The sequence below is a fragment of the Carassius auratus genome, chromosome 23, assembly GCF_003368295.1.
Source record: "Carassius auratus strain Wakin chromosome 23, ASM336829v1, whole genome shotgun sequence".
Lineage (NCBI taxonomy): Eukaryota > Metazoa > Chordata > Actinopteri > Cypriniformes > Cyprinidae > Carassius > Carassius auratus.
The window spans coordinates 12,160,314-12,173,689 of NC_039265.1; the positions used below are offsets into that span (position 1 = coordinate 12,160,314).

At 36.8% G+C, this 13,376-nt stretch overlaps 1 protein-coding gene across 2 annotated transcripts; it reads left to right on the forward strand.

The window, feature by feature from the left end:
- Positions 1–5,901: 5,901 nt before the first annotated feature.
- LOC113041337 (uncharacterized) lies at positions 5,902–13,277 on the forward strand. Of its 2 annotated transcripts, none has more exons than XM_026199806.1 (5): positions 5,902–6,008; positions 6,548–6,589; positions 7,962–8,189; positions 9,831–9,992; positions 12,083–13,277. In XM_026199806.1, exons 3-5 carry the CDS (start codon positions 8,045–8,047, stop codon positions 13,138–13,140), a joined length of 1,365 nt encoding a protein of 454 aa, XP_026055591.1. In that variant the 5' UTR covers positions 5,902–6,008; positions 6,548–6,589; positions 7,962–8,044; the 3' UTR covers positions 13,141–13,277. The 2 variants fall into 2 exon arrangements, with proteins under 2 accessions (XP_026055591.1, XP_026055590.1); XM_026199805.1 differs by having other exon boundaries at positions 5,904–6,198.
- The last annotated feature ends 99 nt before the right edge of the window (positions 13,278–13,376 follow it).

A 13,376-nucleotide genomic window follows, 5' to 3' on the forward strand; every position in this document is an offset into this window, starting at 1 on the left:
AGCCCCGAGGGGTGCTGGATGTACTGAGAGAAACTTGGCAGGAGGGACCATCTCAGGGCAAAAAGAAATTCAGTATGTGCTGGACTTGAGAACAAAACTCCACACGTTGGGGCGGCTGTCAGTGGAGAATTTGTTACAAGCCTGGGACCGTCAGAGCCAGATATATAACAGGGGAACTAGATTACGCAAATTTGCACCGGGAAAGAAAGTAATTGTATTACTCCCAACGTCGAGCTCTAAATTAATGGCTAAGTGGCAGGGACCGTTTGAGGTCGCATGACAAGTCGGAGATCTCGATTATGATGTAATGCGGTCCGATAGGAATGGGGCCCGTCAAATCTATCACCTCAACCTCCTAAAAAAATGGAATGATGCGGAATCAGTGATGTTGGCAATGGTGATTGGTGGGGAGTATGATCTCGGACCTGAGGTGAATGTCAAACCACAATCCCTCGCCCTGGCCCCAGGGGGAGATCACCTCTCGCCGTCCCAACTCACTGATTTAACAAAATTACAGGCAGAGTTTGCCTACGTCTTCTCGCCCCTACCGGGCCGTACGAACCTGGTTCAGCACCATATCGAGACCGAGCCAGGCGTGGTAGTTCGCAGCCAGCCGTATCGCTTACCTGAGCACAAGAAAAAAGTAGTTCAGGCTGAATTAGGTGCTATGCTTGACATGGGGGTAATAGAAGAATCCAATAGTAACTGGACGAGCCCGATAGTTTTATTTCCGAAAACGGACGGCTCAGTCCGGTTCTGTGTGGATTACCGCAGGGTGAATGCTGTGTCGAAATTTGACGCGTATCCAATGCCGCGGGTTGACAAGTTGCTTGATTGGCTAGGCACGGCTCGTTTTTATTAGACATTGGACTTAACAAAGGGTTATTGGAAGATCTCCTTGTCTCCATTATCCAAAGAAAAGTTGGTGGTTGGGGGGGGAGGGGCGTGGTTTAGCGAAGTCTGCAGCAGGAGAGAGAATCAGGAGACGAGCGGTAAGTGAGTGGTTTGGGCACCAACTACCAACACCTGTTTCTTGTTTCAGTAATTGGCGCAAAGTTGTTTAATACACTTAGCCAAAATCTCATGATATAAACGATTAAGCACTTATGCACAGCAGGATATTTAAAACGTACAAAAGTATTTTGGCTATATGGCAAAAAACCTACTTCTCCAGTCTTCAAGCACACACAAAACAATAGCCTTAACAGTGTTTGAGTAAATAAAATGCGGTACTATTCAAACAGTTATTTGTTTACCCTTGCTTTGCGGATAAGCGGAGATCTGTTTCCTCCAGCTGTGCGCACGCGTCAATCTGAGTGGAGGCGCGTGAAGTGATGGGGTTTCGCGAGAGCTTGAGGATCCAATGGAATTACGAAGTTTTACAAGCTTCTTTTAAATACTTATCATTGGTTAAATATTTCTAAAACCCTGTGATTTAAAATAATAATAACGAATTATAATAGAGATGTTAATTTTTGATAATTTTCACGGCACATATCTTGCTATTCTCTGTCTGCCATACGGAAACGCCGCCCCTGGAGGAGGGGGATCCGCCAAAATCGGATTTCGGAGGTGCCAGATCCGGATCCGCCTTGTTCCGGCACAAATTAAGCCCTGGGCTGCGTTCAGCCCCGACAAAACGTTGCACAACGTTTTTTAAACAGAAACGGTGATGCGTTGAACACACTGTTCTGATGACGCAAGTGTTGCAACTATGACAGCTGAGAAGGCCATTATTTGTGTTCTTTGTGAAGAATTTTCGGAGCCATCTATTTAGCCTCACATACTGACTTTATTTGTAGTTCAAACGGTTTTAATACCCTGTATTTTCTTTCTCATTTGTAGGAAAAGCACTTAATTACCATTGTTTATTTCTATACCAAATGTCATACACTTGCAATGAAGCTAAAAATATAAACAACTACATCATTTTGTTGATATCATATATTTTTACAATAAAACTTACGACAAACATGTCCTCTAACATCCTCAGTTGTTGGATAAACCCAGCTGCAACGAACACATTTTTACATTATTTTCCTTGAAGACATTGTGCGAGTTCACTTTAATACCGCATGCTTTATATACATGTTGCTGCTGATTGGACTGAAGTTCTGACACACCCACCAAACAAGAGGAAACGCATCTCAAACCCCGTTGCACACCGGTGCACGCCGTTTCCAGGAAACATGACGTTCAACACGGAAACCGTAGCAAAACGTTGCGCACCGTTTTGATCTTGAACATGCCCCTGGTCTAGACAAACTTTCACAAAACAACTGATCTTTGTTCAATTCTTTGTTCATAATACTCAAGCTTGTGATATAATATATATTGAAACAACGTACTCGTTATTTTATAAGCTATCAGATTTTAGACATTAAATGTTATCTTTTTGAGATATGGACGTTATTGAATACTGTCATCCTGTTCTGAAATAAATTCAATATTGAGAAATGAATCCGCTCTATACAGCAGATGGCCAATAGTATGTTCCTGCACAACCGGAGGCTGCAGATTCAGGACCGCAGATCTGGACCGCAGTTCTAGGACCCTAGTTTTTCCTGACAGCGCCATCTACCGTACTGGCCAATATAGCGATGGCTGCAGTTTCAGGAACGCAGTTCTAGTATCGTTGGTTTAGTTTGCAGTCACGTTACTTTGTATATAGCATCAAAATATTAATCTCAGTAGCATGTTTTTAAATGTGATTTTTGATTTAAAATGCAGCAGAGTTTAATTACTAAGTGAGCTTTGAGTCACAATTTTAAATTTAAACATGAATTTACACAAGATATAAATGAAATATCAATTTTGTAAAATTGATGTATCAATTTTAAAACAATTGTAAAAAATTAAGAACCTTAAAAGTTTTAGTGTCTTGAATTATACAGTATATTGATTAACCTCCTTAAGGTGAATTAGCTCATTATCAGGTAAGTTAAAGTTGGAATCAGCGTATGGAGTCACTAAATTACTGCCAATATTTTAAAAGTTGTTGAGAGGCAAGACAAGACACAAGAATGATTCAAGAATGTTTATTTATATACATATATACACACAAAGTACAGACCAAAAGTTTGGACACACCTTTTTATTCAAAGAGTTTTCTTTATTTTCATGACTCTGACAATTGTCGAGTCACACTGAAGGCATCAAGAGCTATTTGAGCAAGAAGGAGAGTGATGGGGTGCTGCGCCAGATGACCTGGCCTCCACAGTCACCGGACCTGAACCCAATCCAGATGGTTTAGGGGTGAGCTGGACCGCAGACAGAAGGCAAAAGGGCCAACAAGTGCTAAGCATCTCTCGGGGAACTCCTTCAAGACTGTTGAAGACCATTTCAGGTGACTACCTCTTGAAGCTCATCAAGAGAATACCAAGAGTGTGCAAAGCAGTAATCAAAGCTAAAGAAGAACCTACAATATGACATATTTTCAGTTGTTTCACACTTTTTTGTTATGCATATAATTCCATATATAATTCCACATGTGTTAATTCATAGTTTTGATGCCTTCAGTGTGAATCTACAATTTTCATAGTCATGAAAATAAAGAAAACTCTTTGAATGAGAACAAAACTTTTGGTCTGTACTGTATATATATATATATATATATATATATATATATGTCATATTTGCGACAACATCACAACAGCACCAAAGTGAACCCCTTTTCCATCAGTTGCTGCATGAATAGAATGGCTGTAGGCTTCAACTCTAGAGAAAGAGAGAGCGAGAGACAGAGAGATAAATAAGAAACATTTGTTTAACATATTCTACTGGAATATATATATATGAAAAGTGAAAGTCCTTGCAGCATGTGGTGCATCTCTTCAATTCGGGCAGGGATTTCCCTTTTTGATTGTTATATCTATCTTGAAAAAGAGAGAGTATACTTTTAGAATATTTTGAGATCATGAATATATCCCTAGTGCCTTTTTTAATCATCTGTCCTACAATGAGCCTAATCGAATCCATAAAATCACTTCATATTGGCCATGCAGAACATGACAGAAACTAACACATGATAGCAATGTATAACTGTATGTGGAGTAGACCTGCAGATTAGGCCAAATTGTAACAAGCTATTAAAATTGCCAAATGCCTCATTTATCATTGCAACACAATGCCAAAACAACAGGCTAACACATACTGCAACTAGGCAGTCAGTGAAGTTTAATTATGAAATATATTTTATACATAAATATGGTAAAACAATGACTATTAAGCCAGTATTCACACTAATACATTAAGCTGCAGGTAAATCTTACAAACCTTACGTCAACCATGCTCTTGTCATCTGATAAGTTTAATTAATGTGCAGGCTAGATTCACTTATACTACTTCGTCATTAAAACACAACAAGGATTTATGAAATCATAGCCACGAATTAACGTCGTAGTAATTTATAAAACTAGGTCACAAATTATTAATTTGGTGGGAATTAATTATTAATTCATAGGTAGCAGTTCTCACTATGTAAATTTTGCACCGTTTAAACGTTATAAAATAAAACTTAATTAAATATCGCTACTCACCGTCTGACTGCTGTCCACGTCGTCCATCTTTAATTAGTGTTGATCCAGTACAGCAGGTGGCGCTGTCAGAAAAAAATACTAGGGTCCTAAAGCTGCGGTCCCAGAATTGCGGTCCTGAAACTGCAGCCTCCGGTTGTGCAGTAATACCCTTCTCCAGATGGCACTCATTTCACACGGAAACAACAACCATATTTTCAACCAGTGCAGCTTTTAGACTCACCTGCATGAACTCACAAACAAATGATATGTATCGTTTTCCTTGAGTTTGTAACTCACTTTTGAACTTATAAATTTGTGAGACAAAAAAGCGTGCCTTTTTTATTCCTCACAGAATAAAAAGGGGGCGCGCGGCGGAACTCCGCCCCAACGGTCTTTTTGAACTCGATTAAAAAGATAATAAATATAAACAACAAAGCATTTTAATATTAACCATGAAAAAAAAAATACTTTAAACACTTACTAATAAAACACCTTGGAGATATTTTCTAAAATATTTTTGTCAAATAGGCCTAGGTTATGAAAATTAACCATGGTTTTACTACAAATAAAACCAAAAAACCATGGTTACTATAGTTAAACCATGGTAACCACAAATTAACCATGGTTTTGCTAAATTAACCATAGTTTTACCATGGTATTTGTAGTAAATCTGTGGTTATGCAAATGGTAGTCAACACGCCAAAAAACCATGGGTTACTACAGTTTTACTATAATAAAACCATGGTTATTTTTCGTAAGGGATATCCACGAAAATGAAAAATGATAAATATTTACGTACATACGTACATATGGGGAGAAGAAGATATAATTAATAAACAATAGGCTACCCAAGATGTATAGTCTAGTTATATCTTTATGATATAATTTCCCATGTTAGTAGCAGTTGATTCATATATGGTATTATAAGCAATATAGGCTAGTATATTATAGCCTATAAGGTTTGTATATATGCTAGTTTTTATATATACAACTTTATTAAACAGGCTATGTACAAAAATACATGTGTATATTTTATGCTACTTTTCTAAATACATATCTATCTTTTATATTTCGTTATAATATAAACATGCACTGACGTGTTTTTAGAATAAATATAGGATACCACATCAGATATCTTATATATGTATCTATATCAGCCTACGTTTGCAAATTGCATCACAGCAATTATGATATAGCAATTATGATTATAATATAGCTATGTAAAACTTTTATATGGATACGTTTTATAAACAATATTATATTTCCATACAATAAACTAAACCGTCTGATGCTTTCTGTGGTTGTTGAACGATCTGCGGTCTCATCCTCTTCAGCTGTTGCTAGGAGAAACGCTCGTCTGCTCCGATTGGCCCGCTTCCTCCCCCCTCCAGCCAATCAGCGTAGGATCCGATAAACGTTCCTGGCGTTATGTCTGCATCCTCGCTCCGTCTGTTGTAAGGATGTGATGATGTATTTGAGTTTAACACATAGGTAAGCAGCTAAGCGTTTACCGTGCTCTTCGGTTGTTTTCGGTGAGATCTCGTGCGTGATGCGGTGGCTGAAGCTGGCGGACATGGCGGACGGAGAGAGACGGTCGGTGCAGAATCCGAAGAAATGAGCGAATCAGAACGCACAGAGACTTCATTACAGGCCGTTCGCTACATATAATAATAATAACACGGTCGGTGCATTTATATCATCGATGCAACTGTGTGATTATTATTACCGCGGGTGCATAACGCATCACTAAACTGAAGCTTAACACTGGAATGCATGTAGCTTTTTTCTAATGCATCCGCTTGGGCCTGTTTAATCGTTTTCATAGACGGAAACATTTGTTGCTGTAATGTTCAGAGTTTGATTGCATGCACTGGTTTAATGCGGAATGCAAGTCTAATAACAGCTTTCATATATTACACATATAACACGTAATGTGTCGCATCAAATGTTTTAAAAGCCTATTTGCGTTGATAAGATCGTAGCTGAGGATAAAATGATGTTAATTAATTTGTCTTTGTTGTCGTTTGTAGATGATCCTGACAGCATATATGGACACCTGTGTCCTTCACCAGGTAAAGGAACTAACAACAAGCCTAACACGCGTGTTAGATATTCACATGTTTGTGTTCTTATTACAAGTCCTGGTATAATGTCAGAAAGCAATTGCTAAGTAATTTAGTTTTGCACAACTATTTTCTTTGACTCTTGTAATTGAACATGTTTTTCACTGTACACTAAACTACCGTGTAATTTTAGTATCATTGAGATACTGTTATTGTTTTTATGAATATTTGGAATTCGTTTTTTCTCTTTATATTTTCCGCTTTCATTTCAATTTTAGTCAAAGTTGGAGTAATGTAGTTTGTAACACTTTCAATAATATCCTATTTAATTATGCATTAGTTATGCATTAGCTAACACTAATAACACATTGTTATTTATTCATCTTTAATGTTAGCTAATAAAAATGCAACTGTTTTCATTGTACAATTTAGATTTTATTAATGCATTAGTAAATGTTAAAATGAACATGCTTTAGAATTATTTTCATCGTTAGTTTGTTGACGTTGTGGTTGTATGTAGTAAATGTTAACAAATGGAATCTTATTTAAAGTATTACCATGTTATTGTGTTTTTTGTCCATTTTTAATGTTTATAGTTTTTTTATTCGTTATTTTGCATCAATTTAATCTATTATGAAAATGAGAAATATGACAAATGTTGCCTATAGATAAAAGAATGATAAAGAAAAAATGTTTTTTAAATATTTTATTTCAGTTAACCATTATTTTTGGTTTAGTTTAGTTTTCTATAATAACTGTATTACACAATTATTTGTAACTGAAATCATGATAAAATTAGCCAGAATATTTAATATATCCATATTATATTATATTATATTATATTATATTATATTATATTATATTATATTATATTATATTATATTAAACATTTTTAGAATCTATTTTACCTCTGTAATGTAATGTTATTATTATTATTATTTTTTAAATCAGTATATTAAAGTCCACATGAAATCAATATAGATGTTTTTGGCTTTCAGTATGAATATGTTAGCCTGAAAATTATCTATAAGCCAGTTTGCTCCAAAACAATGACAAAACATACAAACAAAGATACAAACATTCAAAATGTACAGTCTCTCACTTTCTTCAATATGGATCAACTATTTTGATGACATCATCCTGCACAGCTTCTCTTCAAACTTTCTGTCCAATCAGATGCTCTCTATAATACGAAGCGTCCCGCCCCCCACACTATATATAGATGCAGCTTCACATCTGAAATGGGTCACTTGTTCACAGAATTAGTATTTTCTGTACGAAAAAGCTATGTCCCACATGGTGATATAAATTAAAAGGGGGCGGGACATATCAAGCAGTGAATCTTAAGTTGGCGTTTTCTGGTCTGCTCTGCTCCTGAAAGGCTCAAGCGGTGTGGCCATAGCAGCAGTTCTGGAGGAAGAGGAGCAGCGAGTGTTTCGGTGGCGCCACGCCCTGCTGCAGGGCATGGAGTACCACAGTTCAGGGACAGTGCCTCTCCTGGGAAGCCCTCGCTACTGTCCTGGCACCAACAGCGCTAGCGGCTACCTCTGTCAGACCGGACACTGCTGTCAGGAGACGGGCTGCTGCACCTACTACTACGAGCTGTGGTGTGAGTCCAGCAGTTCCCTCTGCAGCACACTACCAGTCTGAAGTAGCAATAGACAACAATACATTGTGTGGGTCACAATTATAGGTTTTGTATGTCGAAATCATTAAGATATTAAGTAAAGATCATGTTCCATGAAGATATTTTGTAAATTTCCCACCGTAAATATATCAAAACGTAATTTCATATTAGTAATATGCATTGCTAAGAACTTAGTTTTAACAACTTTAAAGATGATTTTCTCAACATTTCGATTTTTTTGCTCCTTCGGATTCCAGATGTTTTTTTAAATAGTTGTTTCTCAGACAAATATTGTCCTCCGAACAAACCACACATCAATGGAGAGATCATTTATTCAGCTTCAGATGATGCATAAATTTCAATTTCACATATACACGATCTTATAACTAATATTACTTATAATATTTCTTAAAAATTCTAATAACGACATTTACTCACCCTCGTTCCAATGCTGTTTGACTTACTTTCTTCTTTTGAACTTTCCATCTTTGGGTGATAAGTTCATTTAGGATAAGGTAAAAATTCTGACTAATAGATATTATTATTATTATTAAATGATACTTAAATAATATAAAATTATACAGTAAATCAACAAGTTTTCTAAAAAGTTAAGTCGAAATATGCAAATTATGCATTATTTAATTGAATATACACTAGTTTGTATACCATAATAAATCTGAATATTGGATAAAACCAGGATCAAAATTCTTGTTTGATTTTGTTGACATCTTAGAGTTAAAGGTTTTTATAGAGGGGATTATAGATTTCTCTTTTTATCATTCCATAAATAAAAAAATTCAGAAAAAATATATTTTCATCATGTTTTAGTAATAATATGTCATATAAATCAGTGTGAATGGTGGATTAACAAACCCATCAGTAAAAACCTTCAGAAGTTTATTAGGAATAATACTGTAAAACTTTGTGTATGTAAATGATGCTGAAGTGGAGAAAAAAACTTTTTGATAAAATCGCACTTAACAATATGGGTTGTAATTGAAATCTATGCATAGATAAAGTCCAATAATAAATGACATATGAACAAACCCCTCAGTAAAAACCTTCAGAATATAGAGAGGAATAAAACTCTAAGTTTTGGTGTATGTAAGTGCTTCAGAAGAGGAGAAAAAACTCTTTAAAGAAATGTATTGGAATTGAAATTTCACAGATGAGAATAGATAAAGTGTGATAAAATAAACACTTAGATGTATATTTAGGATGTTTTCTTTCTACTAAAAAAGAAGTCATGCTATGGAAGCAAAATTGACCAAAATCCTAAAACTTTATTGAATGTGAATTGATCTACTGTCGTAGACCCGCCTACTCACCTGTCAATCACCCATTGTGCTCAACTGTTGGCTTAAGAGAAACCATCTGATTAACTCAACTTCATTTATAAAGAACTTTCAAATGAAAATCAAAATTACAAACGTATTTAGTTTTATCAAACTGTTTGGATAAGTAAAGCCAAAAATACACTGTAGTCTACAGTAAACCTGCGTGAAATGTCAGAGAATACCTTCGGTTAGTGTGGCGACAACATGCAATGACCAAGATCAAGCAAATCATTTAAAACCGCTTGACTAAATGAATGCATTCTGCATTGATGTTTGTGTGTTCCAGGGTTCTGGCTGCTGTGGAGCGTGCTCATCTTGTTCAGCTGCTGTTGTGCGTATCGTCACCGTCAGGCGAAGCAGCGCGTTCAACAGCAGCAGAGACAGAGAGAGATCAACCTCATGGCTTACCACGGAGCCTGCAGTTACCCGTCCTCCATGTTTGACCTCAGTAAGAACACTTTTCACTCACTCTAACATAATCACACTTACTAGAAAGCTCTTTTTGGTCAAATTTGCTGGCATGTCATGATATAGTAATTACTGATAAAATTCTTCAATTAAAAATCTAGTGAATGGTTTTATCTGTATTTGGAAAATCTCATACATATGTGAACTAGAGCACAAAAACAGTCTCAATTCGCTTAAGTGTATTTTTAGCCAAGAAAACATTGTATGGGTCAAAATTATACATTTCTCTTTTATGGCAAAAATCATTAGGATATTAAAGACCAGTAAAGTAAAGATCATGTTCCATGAAGATATTTTGTAAATTGCCCACTGTAAATATATCAAAACTTAATTTTTTGCAATTAGCAATATGCATTGCTAACTTAATTTGGACAACTTTAAAGGCAATTATCTCACTATTTAGATTTTTCTTTCACCCTCATATTCCAGATTTTCAAATAGTTGTATCTCGGCCAAATATTGTCAATAAACCATACGGCAATGGAAAGCTTGTTTATTCAATTTAAACAATCTCAATTAAAAAAAAAAAACTTTTTTTACCCTTTTGACTGGTTTTGTGGTTCAGGGTCATGTATTTAAAACATGACTTGTTGAGTACTACTTACTTTATTTTCAGTTTTTCATGCTTTTCATCCACCTTGCTGGGTATTCAATACACAGTCATAGCAACCTGCAAATCATACGAAAAATTATTAGGTGCATGTAAAGAAATACACACACCAAATAGAGAGTCAAAATTATGGCTCTCAGAAAACTTTTGGGATTTTTTTTTTCTTCATTTCATTTGTAGAGAAAAAAGCAATTGACATGCATATACAAAATATATAGAAATATAGTAGAATACAATAGCTGTGCTCAGATAGTAAAAATAAAAAGCTTTTAAGGTCTTATTTACAGTACTTGAATTATTTTAGGAGTAACTTTTATGAAGCGATTTGCAATTGAGGTACATCACAAGCAATAAATTATTCAAAAATTATTCATTAAACATTAAAGTACATAATACCACGTTTAGCATGAACTACATATAAAGAAATGAGTAACCAAGATTCTTTTCTGAAGTGCACAAGAGAAAATACATAATATTAATAATTTAAGAAACAGAAGCTAGTTATATAAAACAAGTACCTTGGTTTTTACTAGGGATGCACTGATACCGATACTTTTATTTTTGGTACTTGCCGATGCAGAGTACCAATACTGGTATTTTTATTGCATTTGTAAATTTTTCTAATATTGGGTAGAGAAACCAAAAGAGTATGTATAATGTTATCTGGTTAACTTCATTTATTAAGTAGACACAGTCTACTCTATGGTTCATCACCTGTAATTTAATAGCATTAGAGCTACTCCATTGCAGCGACTTAATACTGTAATGACGCGCTGTAATAATGAAGGGAACCACTCGTTATAAATCTGTGACATTTTTCACAAATAGAAGTCGCTTTTTTTTTTCTTGCTGCGATTTATATTCCAAAAGCCACTCATATAATGCAGAAACTCTCAAGCAAGCAAAACAAGTGCAATGCGTGCATGTATTTGTACTGTTGCAGAATGAGAGGGACAGTAGTAACGTATTGCCGAGCTCATTACACACAAGCTGCCAGATTGCGTTAATACTGAATGTTTATTGCATAGATATCCTACAAAGACTACTTCAATCTCTAATAACTCCATTCTGCTGTCTGTTGTTCTGTTGTCTGTGTTTCTTTCTCTGAATATGGCACTTATCATATCCTGTGTGGTGTCGGCGTTTTGGTATCAGTGCATCCCTAGTTTTTACGGAATACTTTTGTACATACCATCAAATTAAAACGTAAATTTGGGGATCAAATAATTACATCCTAAAAAATTATCAAAAGCCTTCATTAATCAATTTTAATGTTATTTAAAATGTTACATTTAAATAAATTTAAGCTCATTTTTAGTTAGCAGAATTGGTCTGAATTGTTTGAGAAATGCTAATTGAATCAGACTATTCAAGTACTGTCTTGCATACTGTAATTCACAATTTAGAGACTAAATGAAAACAAACACGAACTTACGTTAATCTTGAGTTCTCATTGGCAGGTTTCCTCGCCTCACTCAAACTGCCGTCCTATGAGGAAGTAGCAGCCCAACCTAGCACCCCGCCCCCTCCCTACAGCTCCGTTGCCTACCCACGAGGCTCCGCCCACCCCGGCCCCAGTCACATGCTGTCATCACAGAGCTCTGACAACTACACCAGCTGCTCCTGCGACTCCTGCTGTCCGTCATCACCCTGTAGCTCCTCCCCTTCTTCGGCCCAACTCACAGATGAAACTGATACTAGCCACGCCTCCACGCCCTCCCTCAGTGAGCCTGGCCACACCCACTCAGCGGTCATGCACACTGAGTGTGTCCCAATACTGCCAATCAACGAAGGCGGCCAATCGCCAACACAAAGCACAGACGAAGTCATGGAGGCGGAGCTTCCAAGCTCCACCCCTCTGGATTGCAATGGGAGCAACAAACCAGTAAAAAGCATCACTAGTAGCACAGATAACATTACTGAAAAAATAGATGCATCCCAAAATATTAGTACTAACAATATCTGCGATGCAACCAGCGTTAATAACATTAACAGTCCAAATTCAACGAATATCACCAGCCTTTGTCACCCGACTCCACCATCCTCCCCATCACCTCTCCAGCTCTTCTCCATGTCTGACCCGCTTGGTGTTTGCCCCAAGCAGCAGAATAATGCAGCTCAGAGGGAGGAGCCTGCACAGGCCCCGCCCCCTCAGTCTCCACCCAGACCCGCTCTCTTTTCTCCCAGCATCGAACCGGAGCGCCGCGATTCGGCCGTAAGCGATCTGGACGTAGACCAAACGCACTTCCAGCAGCGACGACTGACCGGTGACTCCGGCATTGAGGTCTGCCGCTGTCGCGTAGAACGTGAAGAGGAGGATGATGATGAAGAAGAAGGAAAAGAAGAAGGAGGAGGACACTTACCAGCAGAGTCGGCCAATGGAACGGAAGACACTCTTCATGATAGTCCTGACTGTTCGGCCAGAGCCATACCGGATGGGGGCGGGAAAAAGGCGTGGCCTGTTTCATATGTGGCTCCGCCCTCTGACACAGTCGTCATCGCAATGGAAACTGACTAAGAGTGCAGCTCTTGTTCCGAGAGAAACCCTGTACAGACTGATGTTAGAAGACACACATTCTAAGGGTCAAACACTACCAAAAGTGTGGAATTATTACAGTTTTTAGAAAAAAGTATCTTCAACTAACCAAGGCTGCATTTATTTGATCAAAAATACAGTTAAAATGTGAAATATTATTACAATTTAAAACAGCTGTTTCTATGTGAATAAAGTATTTTTACTGTATTGTTAATAAA